The 17,986-nt window shown below is 34.7% G+C and overlaps 1 protein-coding gene across 12 annotated transcripts in view; it reads left to right on the top strand.

Moving 5' to 3' along the window:
• Positions 1 to 17,724, top strand: part of PPP3CA (protein phosphatase 3 catalytic subunit alpha) — a 208,889-nt gene extending 191,165 nt beyond the window's left edge. For 6 of the 12 annotated variants that reach the window (XM_087962896.1, XM_087962894.1, XM_087962895.1 and 3 more), the window contains 4 exons: positions 5,685 to 5,769; positions 8,369 to 8,466; positions 11,758 to 11,787; positions 15,941 to 17,724. In XM_087962896.1, the coding sequence (XP_087819022.1) occupies positions 5,685 to 5,769; positions 8,369 to 8,466; positions 11,758 to 11,787; positions 15,941 to 16,137 (410 nt within the window). In that variant the 3' untranslated portion in view covers positions 16,138 to 17,724. The remainder of the gene's footprint in view (positions 1 to 5,684; positions 5,770 to 8,368; positions 8,467 to 11,757; positions 11,788 to 15,940) is intronic. The other 6 variants (XM_026672699.2, XM_087962898.1, XM_087962899.1 and 3 more) reach the window with 1 other exon arrangement.
• The last annotated feature ends 262 nt before the right edge of the window (positions 17,725 to 17,986 follow it).

The raw sequence follows: 17,986 nt of genomic DNA, 5'->3' as shown, positions 1-17,986 counted from the left end.
TTGAAACAAAATATTGCAGAAGAAAAGCTACCTACTTTTATCAGTCATCACAATGTAAAAGTGAATGTTATACCTTGAGTTTCAAGTATTCAGTCTAGCAGGTCTCCTTTCCCTTTATATAATCCATTTTTATTCTTTCTTTCCTATAATACATATTTCAGAGGTATCTGTAATTTTCTTTTAACTGCACCTTCTAGTTTCTTTAAACTTTCCTGTGTAATATTTTGCCTATTTTCTTTTTCTCTGACTAAAAAAATTGCATAAATTATTTTGCTGTATTTATGATTCATTTTTCCAATCCTACCCTGAAAATCAGTTTTAGCTTCTTCCAAATATGTCTTTAAAACTTTGGTTTACATTTATTGTTTAGATCAGGATTGTAAAATTTAAATCTCATTTCTATTCGTCATTCCTTTGTTTAATATGCACTGGTAAATCTTCATTTCACCAATTCATTTGTAAAGGTAGCTAAAAATATATCAATTTGAAAATAATTTCAAATAATCCCTGTTTTCTGAGCTATTTAGCAAACAAATGTTTTACCTCTACATAGCTGGAATATATTTGGTTGTGATTTCTTTAGAAATCTCAATTTATTTTTATTCTTTGTATTCTTTGTTCTAATACTATTTATACTGTTTCAACCAATACCCTAACTCAAAACACATTATGGTATACTTTATTCTCAGATTTTTCTGTATGCAACAATATAAACAAAGATAAATCTGTCATAACTCTATTATTGAATTTATCACATGCATTACATACTTGTTCAACAATATAGCATTTGATAATAGCCTAGTTCATTTGTGTATCATCAAAGAGTATTTTAGATGCATCAAAAGTGAACCATAATATTTTTTTACAGGGGTTCTATCTATTCACATTAAATTTAATGACTAACAACTTTGACTGCAATTCCATTTTTCCCCACTGTATCAGATTTTTTTTTAAAATTAGTGGTCATGAATACATAAAAATATTCAAAATAATAAACTGTAGCTGGGAAAAAAACCAAAGATGATATTTTTTGGTCAGGCCAAAGAATACAAAGCCATTTTTTCCTGAAAAAAACTCTCCATATTAATAAAGCAACATCAGTTACTTAACCCCAAAAGTGCCTTTTCAAGAGGCAACTGGACTTTCTAATTTTTCTTTGAAGACGTTCTCATCCAAGAAGCTATCCAGCTGTCTGCAAGGAGTATAAATCCTTCCATTCCCCACTATCCAGTCAGAGCTGAAGAAGCTTCTTAGATGAGAAGCGAAACATCTTCAAAGAAAAAATCAGAAAGTCAAGTTGTTTCTTGAAAAAGCACAATGGGACAATCATGACCTGGATGACTGAGAATCTCCACAGACATCAGTTACTTCAGGGTGTCAAACTCACATCGTCACAGCATCGTCACGTGACATATCGGGACTTTTTTCTCCTTCGCTAAACCAGGCATGTGCGTGGCAAGCACATGACACATCAGGCCTGCAAGCTGTAAGTTTGACAACCCTGTGTTACTTGAATTAATTTAAATCCATTTTTTTCCAAACTTAAATCTAGATACTCTTCAAAACTATCTAAGCCTGCTTAACAAAATCTCCAAACTTTTTCACTGGTTTGTTCATAAATAATACATAATTGTCATATAGATTTCTTTCTTTCTGACTCTTCATTTATTCTTACTTTTTCTGATAAAGAAATTACTAAAAGTGTTTTTAATTATGACAGTCCTAAATAGGTCCCCTATAAACATTTTCAAATTCTGATCTCCATTTTCTTGTCTAAATCTGTCGCATCGTGTATATATTTTGTATCCTCTTTATTTGGTAAATTTATTGTCCATATCAAATTTCTAAAGAACAGAAGGTAAGTGCTTCACTGCAAGAGATTAAGAGAAAACATACAGTTTTTACAATATACATTTCAGAGGTGTATTAAGAATTTTGAACCATATTTTTAAGTCTTGATTCAGGATGACTACAGATATATGAAGTTATTTTTTATGTGGATTATAATCTCACGTGATAATAATTTTTGTTTCACTTCTTCCCATCTAAGGTATTTTTATTTTGTATGATATCACTTAATAAAGCATTTGAAAATAGAGATAATTTTCTCCAGTGAATCTGGAACTTTGTTAAACTATTTACATATACAATTGTTCAGCAGTTTATTACTACAATAAGCACTTGTAAATCCTGTGTATCTCTAGTTCATTGTAGAAATTTGATATGCCCTAATAATTTTTTAACTCCCTCTAAAGGATAACATTAAGAATAAAAAATATAATTTTAAGGATATGCAGATCAATTTAAATCCTGGTCAAATTGGCTTGAATTCAGAAGCTAGTTTGTTTCATTACATTTTCTGCACAAAATAAATAAACCCATAGGTTTTTGTGGTGAATAATTTCCTTTGATGTATGCACTTTGCATGTTTTAGCATCTTTCCTCTATATGCATGTTTTAGTTATCTTTCTCAAGTATATTCTTTGTCTGTTTATCTCTCCCCCCTCTGTCTCTCTCTTTTTCTGTCTCTCTCTCTCTGTCTCTCTCTCTGTCTCTCTCTTTCTGTCTTTCTGTCTCTCTCTCTCTCTCCTGCTCAAATTTATCCAGTTTGTATACAGTTTTTGAGCTGGAAATATTTCAGGATGGCTGTTGGTTGACTCCATGAATTACATGCATGTCCACTTTAATACTACACATTGTAGTGAATAACATTTTATTTGAAAAGAAACTTGTCATTTATTTCTATTATATCCCTATCATATTATGCCAATACATAATATTCACTGAAAAAGTTACTATTTTATTCATTATTTTAATTTGTGTGAATTGCAGCATTATTTCTTATCTAACATTAAGCCTAATATTTTATTTATTTATTATAATTTCTTTTTTCATATTGTGATTTAAAAAGATAAATAGTTTCTACTTGAATACAATTAATTAGATCCCCCTATTTTCTCTATGACTCTTGTGAATTCTTTGTGTACATGTCTTCTTACACTTTTGACATTGTCATGGAAATTTATAATTTTTTATATTTTCTTTTTCTTGAATAAAAAATCTTAATATATCTAACTATGGCTTTAAAACTAAAATTGGCTATAAAAATTAATTGTTTTGCTTTATCTTTGATTTACACAATTACACTTTTAGAAAGTAAATTATTTTTATTTCTTATAAAGAGTTAATTAAAAAAGAAATGCCATTTCATATTTTCCAGGTAAAAATCCAGTAATCAATTTTGCTTATAAAGCCTTTATTCTATACTATTTCTTTTATTGAGAAGCAAATAAATCTTTCAGAGGGAACTCAAGACAGGAGTGGGATAAGCATCTTGTTCTAAATCTTGTTCTAAATGCAATATCATTCACATTCTAGTTCAGAACATTTTAACTTCAGTCTAGGAATTGTTTTATATCTTACTTCTCCAGTTCTTCAAGTACAATTCTAGTTTTCAAAGAAAATTTCCTTATTTGAGTCTAGCTACTTCCTTCTTTCTTTAACTCCTGACATAAATCCTTATGTTGATGTAGTTGTATCATTTTATTTTGACAGTAACATTCTGGTTTTTCTTTACCATTTCCATTATTTCAGGAATTTTTTTCATAGATCACTCCTCTACTCTTAAGAACCATATTTCCATGTTGGGTAGAAAAGAGTTTTGTACCTAAAGCAACCCTGCCATTTCTTCTCCTTTTATAATGGCATGATACAAAAAAAAAAGATAAGGATGTGATAATATCCAAATCAGCATAGTTGTCTAACACCAACATAAAATTAGGAAATAGCCTGTTTTGAGCAGTGTTTGCATGTGTCTGTGTGTATCCTCAAAGATGCTGCAACAGATACCTTCAGAACAGTGCTCAATCAGGCTATTTCCTAATCTTATGTAAATTTATGCAATTTTATGTATAAAATTTATTTGCCACCCACCTTACCTCAAAGTAGCTCTGGGTGAAATTATGCCTTTCAGATGTAAATGCAACCCTGTAATAATGTAAAAATGTAGGGGCTTCTTTTGTGATATTGTAGTGCTCCTTACTTGTGACATCCCTCCCCCAATCCCCATATATGTCACTGGTTACTTAACATAGTTATGTTGACAAATCAGTGATAATCACTGATAATCATCATTCTTGTGTTGTTTTCTGTTATCTTGTTACTTGTGTAAATAAAGCATAAACAAAAAGGATATTCTTTATATTTTATATTTTTGAAGCACCAATTTGCCATTAGAAATTAACAAAAACTATTTGTTCTGATAGAGAAAAAAGCTGTAATATATACTTTAATATTTGCAAAGGCCTTAAAGATACTTTATACTCCAAAGTTACTAAATACTGGTAATGTGAAACTCCTTTTGTTTTCTACGGCTTGATTTTCCCCCAAAAAAACTTAACTTTTTCTTTCAATAATAAGCCTCGTTTCAAATGTTTATTTTAAAGATTATGGACTATTTTATGATACTTATGGGTTTTTTTTTTCATCTCTAAATGCAATCTTGTTTAAAATTAATCAGGCACAGGTAGTTTGGTAGTTAGTTGACTGAACATTATCGATGTAATTTCTCATTTTTCACATGGATCATTTGCCACAAAGATATCCCAGTCAGAAGTCAAACATTTTGATGCTTTTCTTTCAGTCATTAAAACATGATCTTGAACTAGTGCTCTGTAATAATTCGTTACATATATATTTTCAGGTGATTGAAAATTATGTTCAAATTCTATGTACAAATGTTTGAGATTAATTTTCATGTATGGTCCGAGACACAGGTCAAAAATAAACATTATTTTTCTGAGCATTTTTGATAAAAATTCAGGAAGGACAGAATTATTTGATAAAGAACTGGTACATATATTACATTAGAATAACAGAAATTGGAAGGGATCTTGGAGGTCTTCTAATCCAACCCCTTGCTCAGGAAGGAAACCCTATATTATTTCATACAAATGGTTGTCCAATCTCTTAAAAATGTAAGCTATCTGCCTTAGCACATATATGTAATGTGCAAAGCAGCTAGTTCTATGCTTCCCAGTTAGATGTAAATAACTTTTTTTTTGAAGTTTTTATGCAAGCATTCCCTGAAAAGCCACCTGACCAATTAACTCTTAATTTCAGTTCCTCAAATATATACCACACAGACACAGTTGTTTACAGTATAAATTGTAGACTATAATACTTTCTCAATGGCAGTTCAGTATATGTTTTTTATTAAAATACAGACTGATAAAGGAAAGAGTAAAACTTTCAAAAAGCAGGGGAAAGCATTCTGAGAACCAGTAGAATTGTACATGTTAAAGTATCATTTGAAATATAATTTAACTACATGTAACCCAAGTGGAAAGATAGTAAATCTGTTCTAAAATGTTCCAACTTGTACAGTTTTAAATTAAATTTTAAAAATGACAGTTTATTTCATAAAACCATTGCATTGTAGTCAATTATTTGTGTCTTGTAAAAGAATAAAAATAATTCAAAGCCTAAATCCAGGTTGTAATAAACAGAAAAAGCATATAGCTGCAGGTAATTTATGCACACATAAAATATAATAAAAATAAAATTATAGAATTATGGGAAACGTCTTGTGGAGGATGAAATGTATCTATTATAGGTTCTTGAAGTTCAGGTATTCTAAAATAATCTTAAAAATATTTTTTTTCTTTTTTCTTTTCTCCTTATAGGAGCCACAGCTGCAGCTCGAAAAGAAGTTATACGGAACAAGATCCGGGCGATAGGAAAAATGGCTCGAGTGTTTTCTGTACTGAGGTATGGTTCCTGTGTATTTTAGCATATAAATTCTTCATTCCTTCAGAGAAACATTTCTTTGCAAAATAACAATAGAAACAGCACTTATAAACTGCTTCATAGTGCTTTATAGCAGTGGTCTTTGTGGCTAGACAGCCCAGCTGGGAGAGGGAGAGGGGGAACTGTGCCACATGAGCAGCAGTCCAGCACATGTGTGCATGCACGAGCTGACTAGGCCCACCACTCCCATAAGTTGCGCACTCCAGCCTGCCACTCATGTGTCCCAATACCAAATAGGCCACAGCCCATTAGTGGGCCCAGGATTGGGCAACCCCTGATTTATAACAATCTTTAAGTGGTTTACAGAGTCAGCATATTGCACCCAATAATCGGAGTCCTCTTTTTACCGACTTCAGAAAGATGAAAGGCTGAGTCAACCTTGAGCTGGTCAAGATTGAACTCCTGTCAGTGAGCAGAGTCAGACTGCAATACTGCATTCTAACCACTGCTCCACCATGGCTCTAAAACAGTAAAAGACATTTTCCTGCATTCCCTCAGGGTTTTACCCGATCAGCTTTATTAAAAAAGGAAATTGCCTTCTATCAGTTGTATGTTCCTTTACAATACAGATAAGCCATACAATCTCTGAATAGGCATACAGGTAGTATTTGATTTACAACCATTCATTTAGTGACTGTTTGAAATTACAATGGCACTGAAAAGTCACTTATGACTATTTTTCACATTGACAACCATTGCAGAGTCCCCATGATCATGTGATCAAAATTCAGGCATTTGGCAACTGCATGTACTTATGACAGTTGCATATCCTGGGGTCATGTGATCATCTTTTGTCACCTTCTGATAAGCAAAGTCCACAGGGAAGCCAGATTCACTTAACAGCCGTGTTCCTAACTTAACAACTGCCATGATTCACTTCACAGCTATAGCAAGAAGTGTTGTAAAAGGGGGCTAAACTCAACAGCTGTCCCAGCAACATAAATTTTGGGCTCAGTTGTGTTTGTAAGTCAAGGGCTACCAATAGTTTGTCATCTCAGAATTTTTATATGTTACAAGCTTTAGAACAATCCAGATGATTGAACTGCAGAAGTTAGTCTAAGACATTTTGCTGCCTGAAGCCAAAAACACAAATATTCACCCACCTATGCACACACTTTTTTTCGCTTAGAGGCCATTCTGACCCAGATCACTTCTTCCTCCTGGGATGCTGTACTGCAGGATTAAGTGGAGCCTTGTTGAAATATTGCAGTGTTGTGGTGAATTGAGCTGAGTGAACGTTCATCCCATGTATGTGATGGTTTACACCTCTGTGGCTGTGTATGGCCTTGCTCTAATTTCCTATAGCTTTTACCTTAATTGGAGAAGCTCTAAACTTGGGGTGTCAAATGGATGCAGCCCACGGGGTTCTTAGATCTGGCCCGTGGGGCCATCCTGGAAATAGCAAAGAACCTGCCAGTGAAGACAGAGCTCGCAAGAGCTGCATGTGGCCCTCCCAAGTTCTGTTTTTGCTGGCAGAGGCTGACCCCGCCGAAAACAGGAACTCGCCCCCCTCTGACATGAGTGACATCATTCCCGTGCCCACCCCGTCCATGCCCCCCTCCCCTCGAGATCAAACACAACCCCGATGCGGCCCTCAATGAAATCGAGTTTGACACCCCTGCTCTAAACATTGCAGTATATAGCTCCTTAGTAGTTGGTAAGTATTAGCAATCCTTTTCCTGGAACCTACTTTGAAAGAGAAAAGAGAGTTGGAGATACAAGAAAAGAGTAGTTTCCCTCCTTATCCCTTTGGCTCCGACACTACCTTTGATTTGCTTCATATATCATTTATATAGAGCCAGCATGGTGTAGTGGTTAAAACATCAGGCTATGGCCTGGGAGACCATGAGTTCTAGTCTCACTTTAGACATAAAGCCACCTGGATGATCTTGGGCCAGTCACTTTTTCTCAGACCTCCCAATGGTAAGCCACCTCTGAAAATTCTTGCCAAGAAGGGACTTGTCCAAGCAGTCTCCAAAAATCGATCACAATTGAATGGAAGAAGAAAAGTGTTACATGAACATTCACCAGCATAATGATGTGGTTAATAATCATGTGTTCTTACCTTTTTTTTAAAATGCTTTTACTATCTAAACCAGCTGTCTCCAACCTTGACAATTTTAAGACTTGTGGACTTAAACTCTCAGAATTCCTCAGCCAGCAAAAGCTGGCTGAGGAATTCTAGGAGTTGAAGTCCACAAGTCTTAAAGTTGCCACGGTTGGAGAGCCTTGGTCTAAACTCGCCTCATTTCTAGATGAAATCCTCTACCCATCAAGATGGACTTGAGATTTATAATTCCTTATTCATTACAGGAATATACAACATGTCATAATTCCTGGGCCTGTATTAGTGGGGATTTTGTTCTGCTTACTATAGGTGGTCCTGCTTTTTTACTCAAAAGACTGGCGTCACAAGCAGCTTGCCACAGTAAAAAAAAAAAAAGGTGTGATAAACAGAAGTGTTCTTCAAGTGTTAGAAGAGTTGCCCAGCTGCACAACCTGTTTCCTCTGATTGTTTCTGTTGCGACCCACAACTGACGTCTCATTCTGTTCCCATCAGGGAGGAGAGTGAGAGTGTGCTGACTCTGAAAGGGTTGACCCCCACAGGAATGCTGCCCAGCGGGGTGCTCTCGGGAGGGAAGCAGACTCTACAAAGTGGTAAGTGCTTTTGCACATGTGTACTGGGATAGAGCTAAATTTTTCACCCTCTTTCCATTATAACAAGATTGTATTTTCACACACACACACACACAATTGAGGGAAAGGGTACAGAACGTACTTCACAAAATTGGGTTGCACACATACGTACATACACACATATATACACAGAGAGAGAGATAGGACAAGTCTAATTTTCAAACCAATTTTATCTACACTTGACGTTATTATATAAGAAAAAAAATAGATTATTTCTTAATTTCCGGGAAGGAATCTCTTGCAGAAGGAGCGTAGCAATCTTGGGGGAAAGTATGTCTAATTCATATTTGTGCTGGCTTCCTAAAATTCATCTGCCTTATAGCACAGCTAAACGACTGGGGATCCAATATAAAGATAAAATGTTCAAACCAACCAAGCTTTTTCCTTAGTCTACTCTGTATTGGTTTGAGCAGCAAGAATGTAACTCTGCACCAATTTAAAAAGTCACAAGGCAGAGAGACAGACTACAAAATGGGTCTGAGTGCCCAATTTATAAATGCAGAAATAGTCCCCTTGTACATGAATACATCTGTGCAGTATTGTTAATAATTTGCACAATTCTGAAAAACCCTCCTTCCTGTAAGCAAGTATACACTGGAGTCCTTGACGCACCTAATACTTGGTGGGATGCTGACAGGAACTTCTGCCTCTACTGGCTTGTCTGGCTGGCCTAGCTATCATTGTTAACTTCCCAGTAGACAGTTTTGCAGTGCATATGTGATGAGCACTGTATTGTGGGCGTGTGAGCAAGGTCAACCATAGAACACTAGTATGCCATTTAGGCTTGCTGGGTTGCTAAGTTTCTTTCCTGTAGCAATGCTAAAAAGAAAGCCAAGTCTATATGACTGCTATAGTGAGTACATTATCTAATTCCATGTAGCTGCACCCCAAAAGGCTGGGGTTTCTTTTAGTCCCATGTTTAGCATGATGGCTGAACCCATTGTGGTTTCATAAACACAAGGGGCAGATTGGGGAACACAGTTTCAGGAATACTGATATTTTGGGGGAAGAATAGCTCGATACAGCAATACAGATCTGAGTATTTTTCAGGAACATGTGATCCTTCTCTCCTTCCACAGCAAAATGCAACAACCTCTCCAACAACCTCTCCAAAATGCAACAACCTCGCCTTCCCTTTCCACCCCCTCCAAAAAAAGTGTGCCTTTTATTATTCTTTTTGTTCACGGAAATCTGCATATTTCAATTGGAATCCAGGTTTCCTTCATAGATACATATCTAATAGCAAATCTAGTGATTAACAATTCACTAATCCATACCTGGGGAAGTCATAAGTGAACTTGAGAAAGCATTCATTAATTGATTTTGATCTAAATGCAGCAGGAAAGCATTTTTACCCAGTGACTGTATCCAAAACATATTTTGCATGAATTATGTTATAGAGTCTAGCTGGCAGGATAAACTTCTTGAAGTAAGGAGCCACAATCAGATTTATTGATGTATATAACTGTTATATATTTCATGCACCCATGAGTGTCCTATTGTAATTATAATGCAAGTTTTAGTAACCATGAGACATGGACATTCGCCTTTCCAATAACTCAGTCTCAGCCTCTAACTTTCCCATTTCTTCTTGGAGTTTCTTCCCTGTACTTTTCCCCTTTTTGTCTCTTTTTCTCTTATCTAGAAGATTCAGGTATTCTGTGGTAAACTCTCTTTTTGGTGGCTTGTGTGTTACACATATTGTAATGGTCTGCTTTGTAAATGCTGCAGTATGACAGAATATTTGTGATACACTGATGCAATTTGTAGTGCATGGAGGATATTTGACTTTCAGATAATTTGGTCTACCAAAAATGTTGCAGTCCTAGTTAAAGAAGTAAAATTTCCTTCTGTCACATCATTCAAAAGTCTCATTAAACTATGCACTGGCAAATACTGCAGTATTAAATCTAGTAGAACATTACTATACCCACCCATTAGTTAATATCTTACACCATTCATCAAATATACTGAAATGAACATAATTTCTGTTAAGAGCAATTAACAGAAAATATGGGCAATATAGTCTGTGAAATGTGCTCATTCTTAGTAGTCATTATTTTCAACATTTCCATGCAATTTAGATCTTGTTGCTCATCTTTGTTCTTTATTTTCTCTCTTTCATGTTGATTATGCATATTTATTTTTATCATTTGATTCTCCTGCCAGGGCTGTAGATTCTATGGGGGAACATACCCTTGATGCAATATGGCATTTAATGAGATATCACAGATGTCTATATTAAATATTTCATTTGCAAAAGTACAATATCCTGATTTGGTCAGACTCAGGCTGATAATATGTTAAAGCCAACTGGCTGTCCAAGGAAATTCAAGCTAACAACAGTATTTTTAATTTCTGCTTGTATATTCTTAAGCCCAGTTTTAAAAGGCAAATTTTAAATCTGTGTTATTCTACCAACAACTATGAAATGGCCTGTTTTACAGTATTTTAGCTCCATTCAAAAACTTACATATAGATTGATATAGAACATAGAATTCTAACATTTGTTAGAATTTCAGCTACTTATAGATTACCTCAAAATATGATGAGTGCAAAAATAATAAGAAATGCATTAAATAAAATGTTGGACACTGGTGTAAATATATAGAGAATGAACGAAAATGGAGGGAAAGATGCTCACCAAAGTTTACAAATAGCATATTCCTTTAAAAAAAAAACTGCTATTAAGGCCTTCCACAATCTTATGCTCTTTGAATGCATTGGAATTCAACTCTCAACAATTCCCAAATTACTGAGAATAATGGGAGATAATGGGAGATGAAATCCAAAGCATCTTCAAAGTTACCAAGAAGTGGAATTGAGAGGAAATGCTGTTTCAGCAATGGTGCTGATTTCTTCTGCCTGCTTAAAGTTTTGTTTTCTCTATATGGCGCTCCTCTGTTTAACTTGCCCCATTAAATATGGCAATTGTTCTCGTCCTAAATTGACTTAATCATTGGAACTTCCAATTTATATTCTATTTAACAACCACCGTGGTCATTTTCAAATACCAGATCACATGCTTCTTCACCCCCCTGCAAAAATAAACAAGAAATCTATTGCCTGCAAGTTACAAGACCTGTGTTTGTTTCTGTATGTGGCCTTTTGTGTTGTCTTCTGTGTCAAAATCCAGCACTTATAATAACCTTTAAGTGTACTTAGCTCCTTTGCTATTCACTGACTTGTTCTGAGAGTTAAATCCTCTGCTCATTTTTCTCATTCATTTTGCTACCCCTTTCTTCTCTTCAGCTACTGTTGAGGCTATTGAGGCTGATGAAGGTAAATTGGCCAGATCCCTTTCTGTTGTGGTTGCAACAGATAAGGGCTCTGCTGGGTGTATTCATTCTTTTGCTGTAGCTTGTATAGAGTGTGTGGGTGTTGAGCTAACAATTGTGGCTCAGTATTAACCTCAGTTTACTTGCTTTAAAGGGGAAAGTGTTTCTTTTGTTGTTGATGTTGTTTCTTAAAGTTGCAAAAAAAAAAATGTTCTGATATGTGTCCATGAAGCTTCAGATGCTGAATCAGTGTCACAGAAGGATAAGAAAGCTTGCAATCCAATTAAAGTTATTTGGCAAACAAGCAGTTTCTTTCAGGGGACCAATCTGTTCATCGTGTTCTCTTTAGCTATCTCCAAAAACGGAGAGTACATCAGTAAAACTGAAAAGAATTTCCCCTGTATTGAAGTCCATAGCAAAGTGAATGGGTCTTCTCTGTAATTCAACACATTTTAAAATACCCTTCGGGGAAGGGGAAAAAAATCATTAATACAATGAGATGGTAAGACAGTATTTTTTTCCCCCCAAGCCTTGGGAACTTCCTGTAATTCCACCCTTAACATCAGCATTATTTTACAGGATTTCTGGCACAAATGAATTACTGTCAGAGCAGTTTGAATGAAAAACGTTAAGCTGCATCTCTTAAGCGTACCTTTCATTTTGACACCTATGAAATTCTTTTAGTTATGCAGTTAAGAGGTCTCCAATTTTTTATGATGAAATATGTTCTGTGCAATGAGAAAATTAATATTTCAAATTGTTTTGCAAGATGAGAAGACTCTCTAAAATTCCCCTTTAAAACAAAACAAAACAAATATATTCAGTTGTATTTTGTTCTTGCCCACATAAAAATGTGAGTTTTTCTTAAGGAAAAAAAAAGTATTAGCTTTCTGGCAAGACGTAATAGTACCATTTTGGCTTCTCCTATCTATTTTTGCTTTTAAGAAAGTTTTTGTTACAGAGGTGGAAAAAGAATCATAGAAATAAGTAAGAGAAAATACAACTGCTTTCTAAATAGCAGTGAGTAAGCTGCTATTTACATTGGAATTCTCTATTCCTGTTGGCAAATTCTACTCTGCAGTGTGCATTCTTGTTGACAGTTTGGCTGTTTTTTTTTTTCCTGTGATTTGTGTGACTGTGTTGTGTTTCTAGCATTACTCTCAATGTAAACTGCTAATAATCATTGTCTGACCAGCAGCAGAACACATTCTTCAACACTATGATGTATAAATATGTCTTCTTGACATAAAGATTAATTTACAGTATGCTTCCCATTCTGGAAATAGATCTTGTTCAGATTAAACTTCTATTTATTATCAGCTTGTACTATAATGGAAGTTTTACTTCATCACTATTTTATAATGGTTTTCTCCTTTGGGAAATCAAATAGAGAATGTGATTATAAGTATAGCTTCACTGGTGGCCTCTCCAGGCCACAGGACACCTCCAGTAGCAACACATGCTCCACAGAAATAGACAAACTTCTACCTCACTGCCATTCTTCATATACCTGGTTCATAACTGAATGGGTCATAACTGGCAGCAGTGTGGTGAAAATTTAAAGGAAATGTTCTTAAGAATAATTGTTCACCCTACCTTTAGCTCTGAAACATCTCTGAAATTTGGTGGAGAATGGGTGAGATTTTAAACTTGAGTGATATGTGGGAAAAGAGAATGCCAGGGAAAAAAAGATATTTTTATCCCTTTGAAAATTTCCACAAAAGACTATGTTGTCTTAAAGAAGCCAGTGTACAAACTTCAAATGTATTGGGATATCCAGTACTGTACTGAAATAATATTCCATACGTGAAAAATATGTTCCAGTTGATACTTTATACTGAGAGAACTCAAATCAATTTCAGTTATATATATATATTTGCTAGCAAATTCTTGTTCAAGTAAAGGTGTAACACCTTTATTATTAAACCCTAACTCTTGGACAAGATTTTTTAGAAGTAAATAATTAATAACTTCCTTTTCACTCTTGGTTCTTTAAATCCAATCCATCAGCAATTCTTTGGGAATTTCACAAACCGAATGCCATTTCAGATGGAATAATATACTGTGGATTTCATCTGGCAATGAATGAAAAAAATTGCCACATAATTTGGGAGAGGGGTGTCAATCTTCCAGATCTTTCTGCAATTCTCATTTCCATGGTTGTGGTGGGAAAGACATCAGCATGAGAGGAGTTCTACAAACATTTACCCAAGTTTAATAATACCAGGGACAACAAAATTGAACATAAAATCAAAATTCAGAAAATAATTTGCTTTTTCTCTAATAGAAAATAGATTTGGTTAGTCAACTGACCAACAAAAATTGGATCTCTTTACACTCTTTTCTTTTGCTCACATCCATCCAATAACTCCCCCCCCCATGTTTTTTTTTTTTTTTTGGGACTAGCTGGATTCTCTGCATGTTAAAAAAAACAGCAGAAATAAGCATAACCAAACATTATTTAAATCTAATATGAAACATTTGGTTTTAATTTTATTGAAAATTAGAATAGTAGCAATTGAAAAGTTAAACAGATTGTTGCCCAAAATTCTTCCCATTTTCATTTTGAAAATATTAAGAAAAGCCCTGGAAGGGAATAGAAAGTGAGCAGTATCTAGTGAGAGCAATGTGGAACTCAATGCCAGTGCTAAATGGAAAATTCATTCACTTTTTAAAATTCAGTTACTTTCTCTCCTGTTCTTACACTTTCAAAGCTAAGAATGACAAATATGCTAAAACAATTATATTCAGAGTCCATGGCACATTGAACAACCACCCTAATTATCTGGGATTGACAGAAGTTTATTGTTTTTGAATAGCATACAAATCCATTCTGCTATGCTGAAGACACTGAAAGTCTTCCGTGCAATATAGTTAAAAAGTTTTCCTTCAGTGATGAATCTTACAGATACAACACAGGGTCCTTAACAATGGGGCAGCCAGTGTACTACAATAAAGAAATTCAGCTGTTGCATAGCATGCCACCAACTTAGCAACTCCTTTGTTTTCATTTTTAAAAAAAAACAAATTATGTGTAAGCAACAGTTAAACGTGGCTTTAGTAATAATATTGATGGGAATAAAAAGCTTTCTTCTAGATTAATCAGGATTTTTAATAAACCCCAATTTTAAAAAGCCTTAGGTTTTTTTAAAAATCTTGGCTCTAATATAGCAGTTAGTAGTTGTGAGTAATTCCTGCAAGAAGAGCAAAACAATAGATGCTATTTGTAGTTTGGACCCTTTATCTTTTAATAGTGATTGAAAACCTAACTATTTGTTATATTTCCCCTCTGGATTTTCCATAGACAGCAGCATAGCAAGTTTGTTCATCTAGGAGTGTGACTATAAAATGATTGGAAAGAGTCCTTGGAAAGAGTCCTTGGATAAGCCACACTTTTGAAATCTTAATACAATTGTTTGTAGAGCCTTTGGAAGTTGCTAAGAATAGCAAAATTGCTAAATTTCATCCGTTCATTTCAAAGAAATAAAAATAATCTATAAAATCAGCATACATTCTATCACAGACAAAACCGTGAAGACCTTTCAAAAATCTATAAAGGGAAACCCACTTAAAAAAACAAACCTTATCAAAATACCTCAAAATATTCTTAAAATCCTCATTTCAAATCTCCATTCACATTCACAGTTTATTGTTGGTATCAGACTGGGTTAATCTCAATGTTAGGACCAAGCAGATTTCTTGCTATAATTTCAGCAACCGTTATGGAAACAAATGAAATTTCCTACAGGAAATAATTGTGATCGTCAGTTCTTGCCACCTCCCAAAGAATAGTGAGAATTGGCTTCCAGATCTCAAGAAAATCAATTTTAGTTGTCTTTCTTTCTTTCTTTCTGAACTCTACTTGTCCTGAAAATTGTTCATTTAGCCGAACCTGCAGAACAAAATGCCAGAACTGGATTTTGTTGGGAGCATATTGATCATTCAAGAGACATTGGCTGTTCACCTTTTAGCTGTTTCCAATTACATCCAGAAGCTTTAATTGCGTTGTCATTTTTTGTTTTCTTCACTTTGAAGGAATCTCTCACTCATTGATCAGTAGTAGCTGATAAAAAAACCCCAACCCTTTGTTCCCACTGACTTTCTTTCCTGTTTTGTTTTGTTGTTCTTTTCTTCCCCACTCCCTCTTTTCTCTTCAGCTATCAAAGGATTCTCACCACAGCATAAGATCACAAGCTTTGAAGAAGCCAAAGGCTTGGACCGGATCAATGAAAGGATGCCCCCGCGCAGGGATGCCATGCCTTCTGATGCCAACCTGAATTCCATCAACAAGGGAATCTCTTCAGAGACGAACGGCACCGACAGCAATGGCAGTAACAGCAGCAATATCCAGTGACCTATTCTGACTCGCAGGGATAATTTTTTTTTGTTTTTGAGCAGGGCACCGTGGGACTGCTGCTCAACAGCAGTTGGATTTTCTTGCCTCTGACAGTAGCTTACCTGCTCTGGGGCCAGATGTTGGATTCAGTTTACAATATCATCTAAGAAGAGATAGTAAACTTTATTTTGGTGGGGTGGGGGTGGAGGTAGAAACACCTCCTTGGACATGCCTTTAAAATGCTTGTAGAGAAATAAACGAAAGCTAATGCTGGTCTATATTGCAAAGTTGGGGGAATGAACCTGTTTTCCTATTGCATTGGAAATCTCTAGATATGTTAACTGAAAGGCCTTTTATTATTATGTTACTGGACATGACAACTTTGTCTGATTTCTTACTAACTATTGTACGTTTACAGTTGCAGCACTATACATGGACAACATCCAAACCATTTTTAACAGAGTGATGTACAAACTAAATAAGGAGACTATTTATTGATAATGTTTTGCTACTCTTGTCAGACGACGGCTATCTAAAACAAAACAAAACAAAAAAAATTAGGCAATCTTTAAAAATATATATAAAAGAAAAAGAGAATGTTGCAAATTTGTTAAAAATGCCAAAAAAAAGACAATTTAATTTTGTACACATTATGCTTACCTCAGGTTTCTTTAGTGTGCTTGAATACCCTTCTTTAATTATAACATTTACCTTAATTAATTTGGCGATGAGAAATCTTTTTCATTTATGTTTTTAAGGAAAAAAAACTGGAATAATGATATCCTTTTTTTTTCTTTTACTAGTTTCAGTTTATATTTAGGATTTTTTTTCTTTTTTTCGTTCCTTTTTTTGGTAAATCAAGTCTTGGTTGTGGCTTGCTGAATTTAAATATTTATGAGTGGTGCATTTTTAAGTATAGTGAACAAGACACCATATTAAGTGCAGTGAAAGCATCTATATTCTGTAAAAAATCTGCCTATGCATGTTTTTTAAGAAAAAAAATTGGCTGTATAGGCCTGTATGGGACTGTAATGCGCTTAGTGGTCTGACTTATACTGGAAATGTATGTATACTGGCGTACTTTATATTCTCTAAAAAGAAAATGCTAATGCCTTTGAAATTTTGTAATCAAAAAAGCTTTGAAAAAATCTAAGGGGGAGAGTATTCTTAAAAGTTTTTAATATAAGCTTGTCAGTGCACATATAGATGGTTAGCATGTTTAGCAAACCTTGTGAAATTTAAACTAAGTTTGTAGTTACATGTGAAACTAAATGCATGAGAACTGTTAACGTCATGATGAGTTAGTCATTTTGTTACGTTCTGTCATGTGCCACAAAATGTGTGATTTTTTTTCACTTTTTTTCCCTTTATATATCAGTTACGGGTTACAACTGGTTCAGTCTTAAAGGAGGAGGAAAAACCAACAAAACAGTCCACTGATATTTTTTATCAATTGTATAAGTGCCCAAGTAATTCACTACAGCCTACAGCCTTGCCTTTGTAATTTGACTTATGAAATGTTGGCAATCAAAGCATGCACTTGTAACAATGAAAAAAAAAAGCATTTTATATTACTACTCAATAAAAATGTGCATGAACCTAGAAGATCTCTTGTTAAATCTCCAGTATGTGATAGTACATATTCAACACTCGCTCAGGTTTCTTTGTGAGGGGAGCAAACCTTTTTATTACTTGGTTTGTGTGTTACCTGTCCTAGTCCACAAGCTCTCTGACTTGCCCAAAAGAGTGTCTTTGTTGTCTTTTAAGATGACTAACAAGTCTTCATATAGGAGGTCCAATAAACCAAGAGTGACCTGGTTGAAGAAGGATAGTCTATTGACAGTAGGAAATTGCATATCTGTTTCAC

The sequence above is a fragment of the Notechis scutatus genome, chromosome 4 (genome assembly GCF_049901735.1).
Source record: "Notechis scutatus isolate UNSWTSFEM ecotype Mainland chromosome 4, rNotScu1.2, whole genome shotgun sequence".
Taxonomy (NCBI): domain Eukaryota; kingdom Metazoa; phylum Chordata; class Lepidosauria; order Squamata; family Elapidae; genus Notechis; species Notechis scutatus.
The sequence above is the reverse complement of the archived record's forward strand: the minus strand, read 5'-3'. Positions and strand labels throughout refer to the sequence as shown.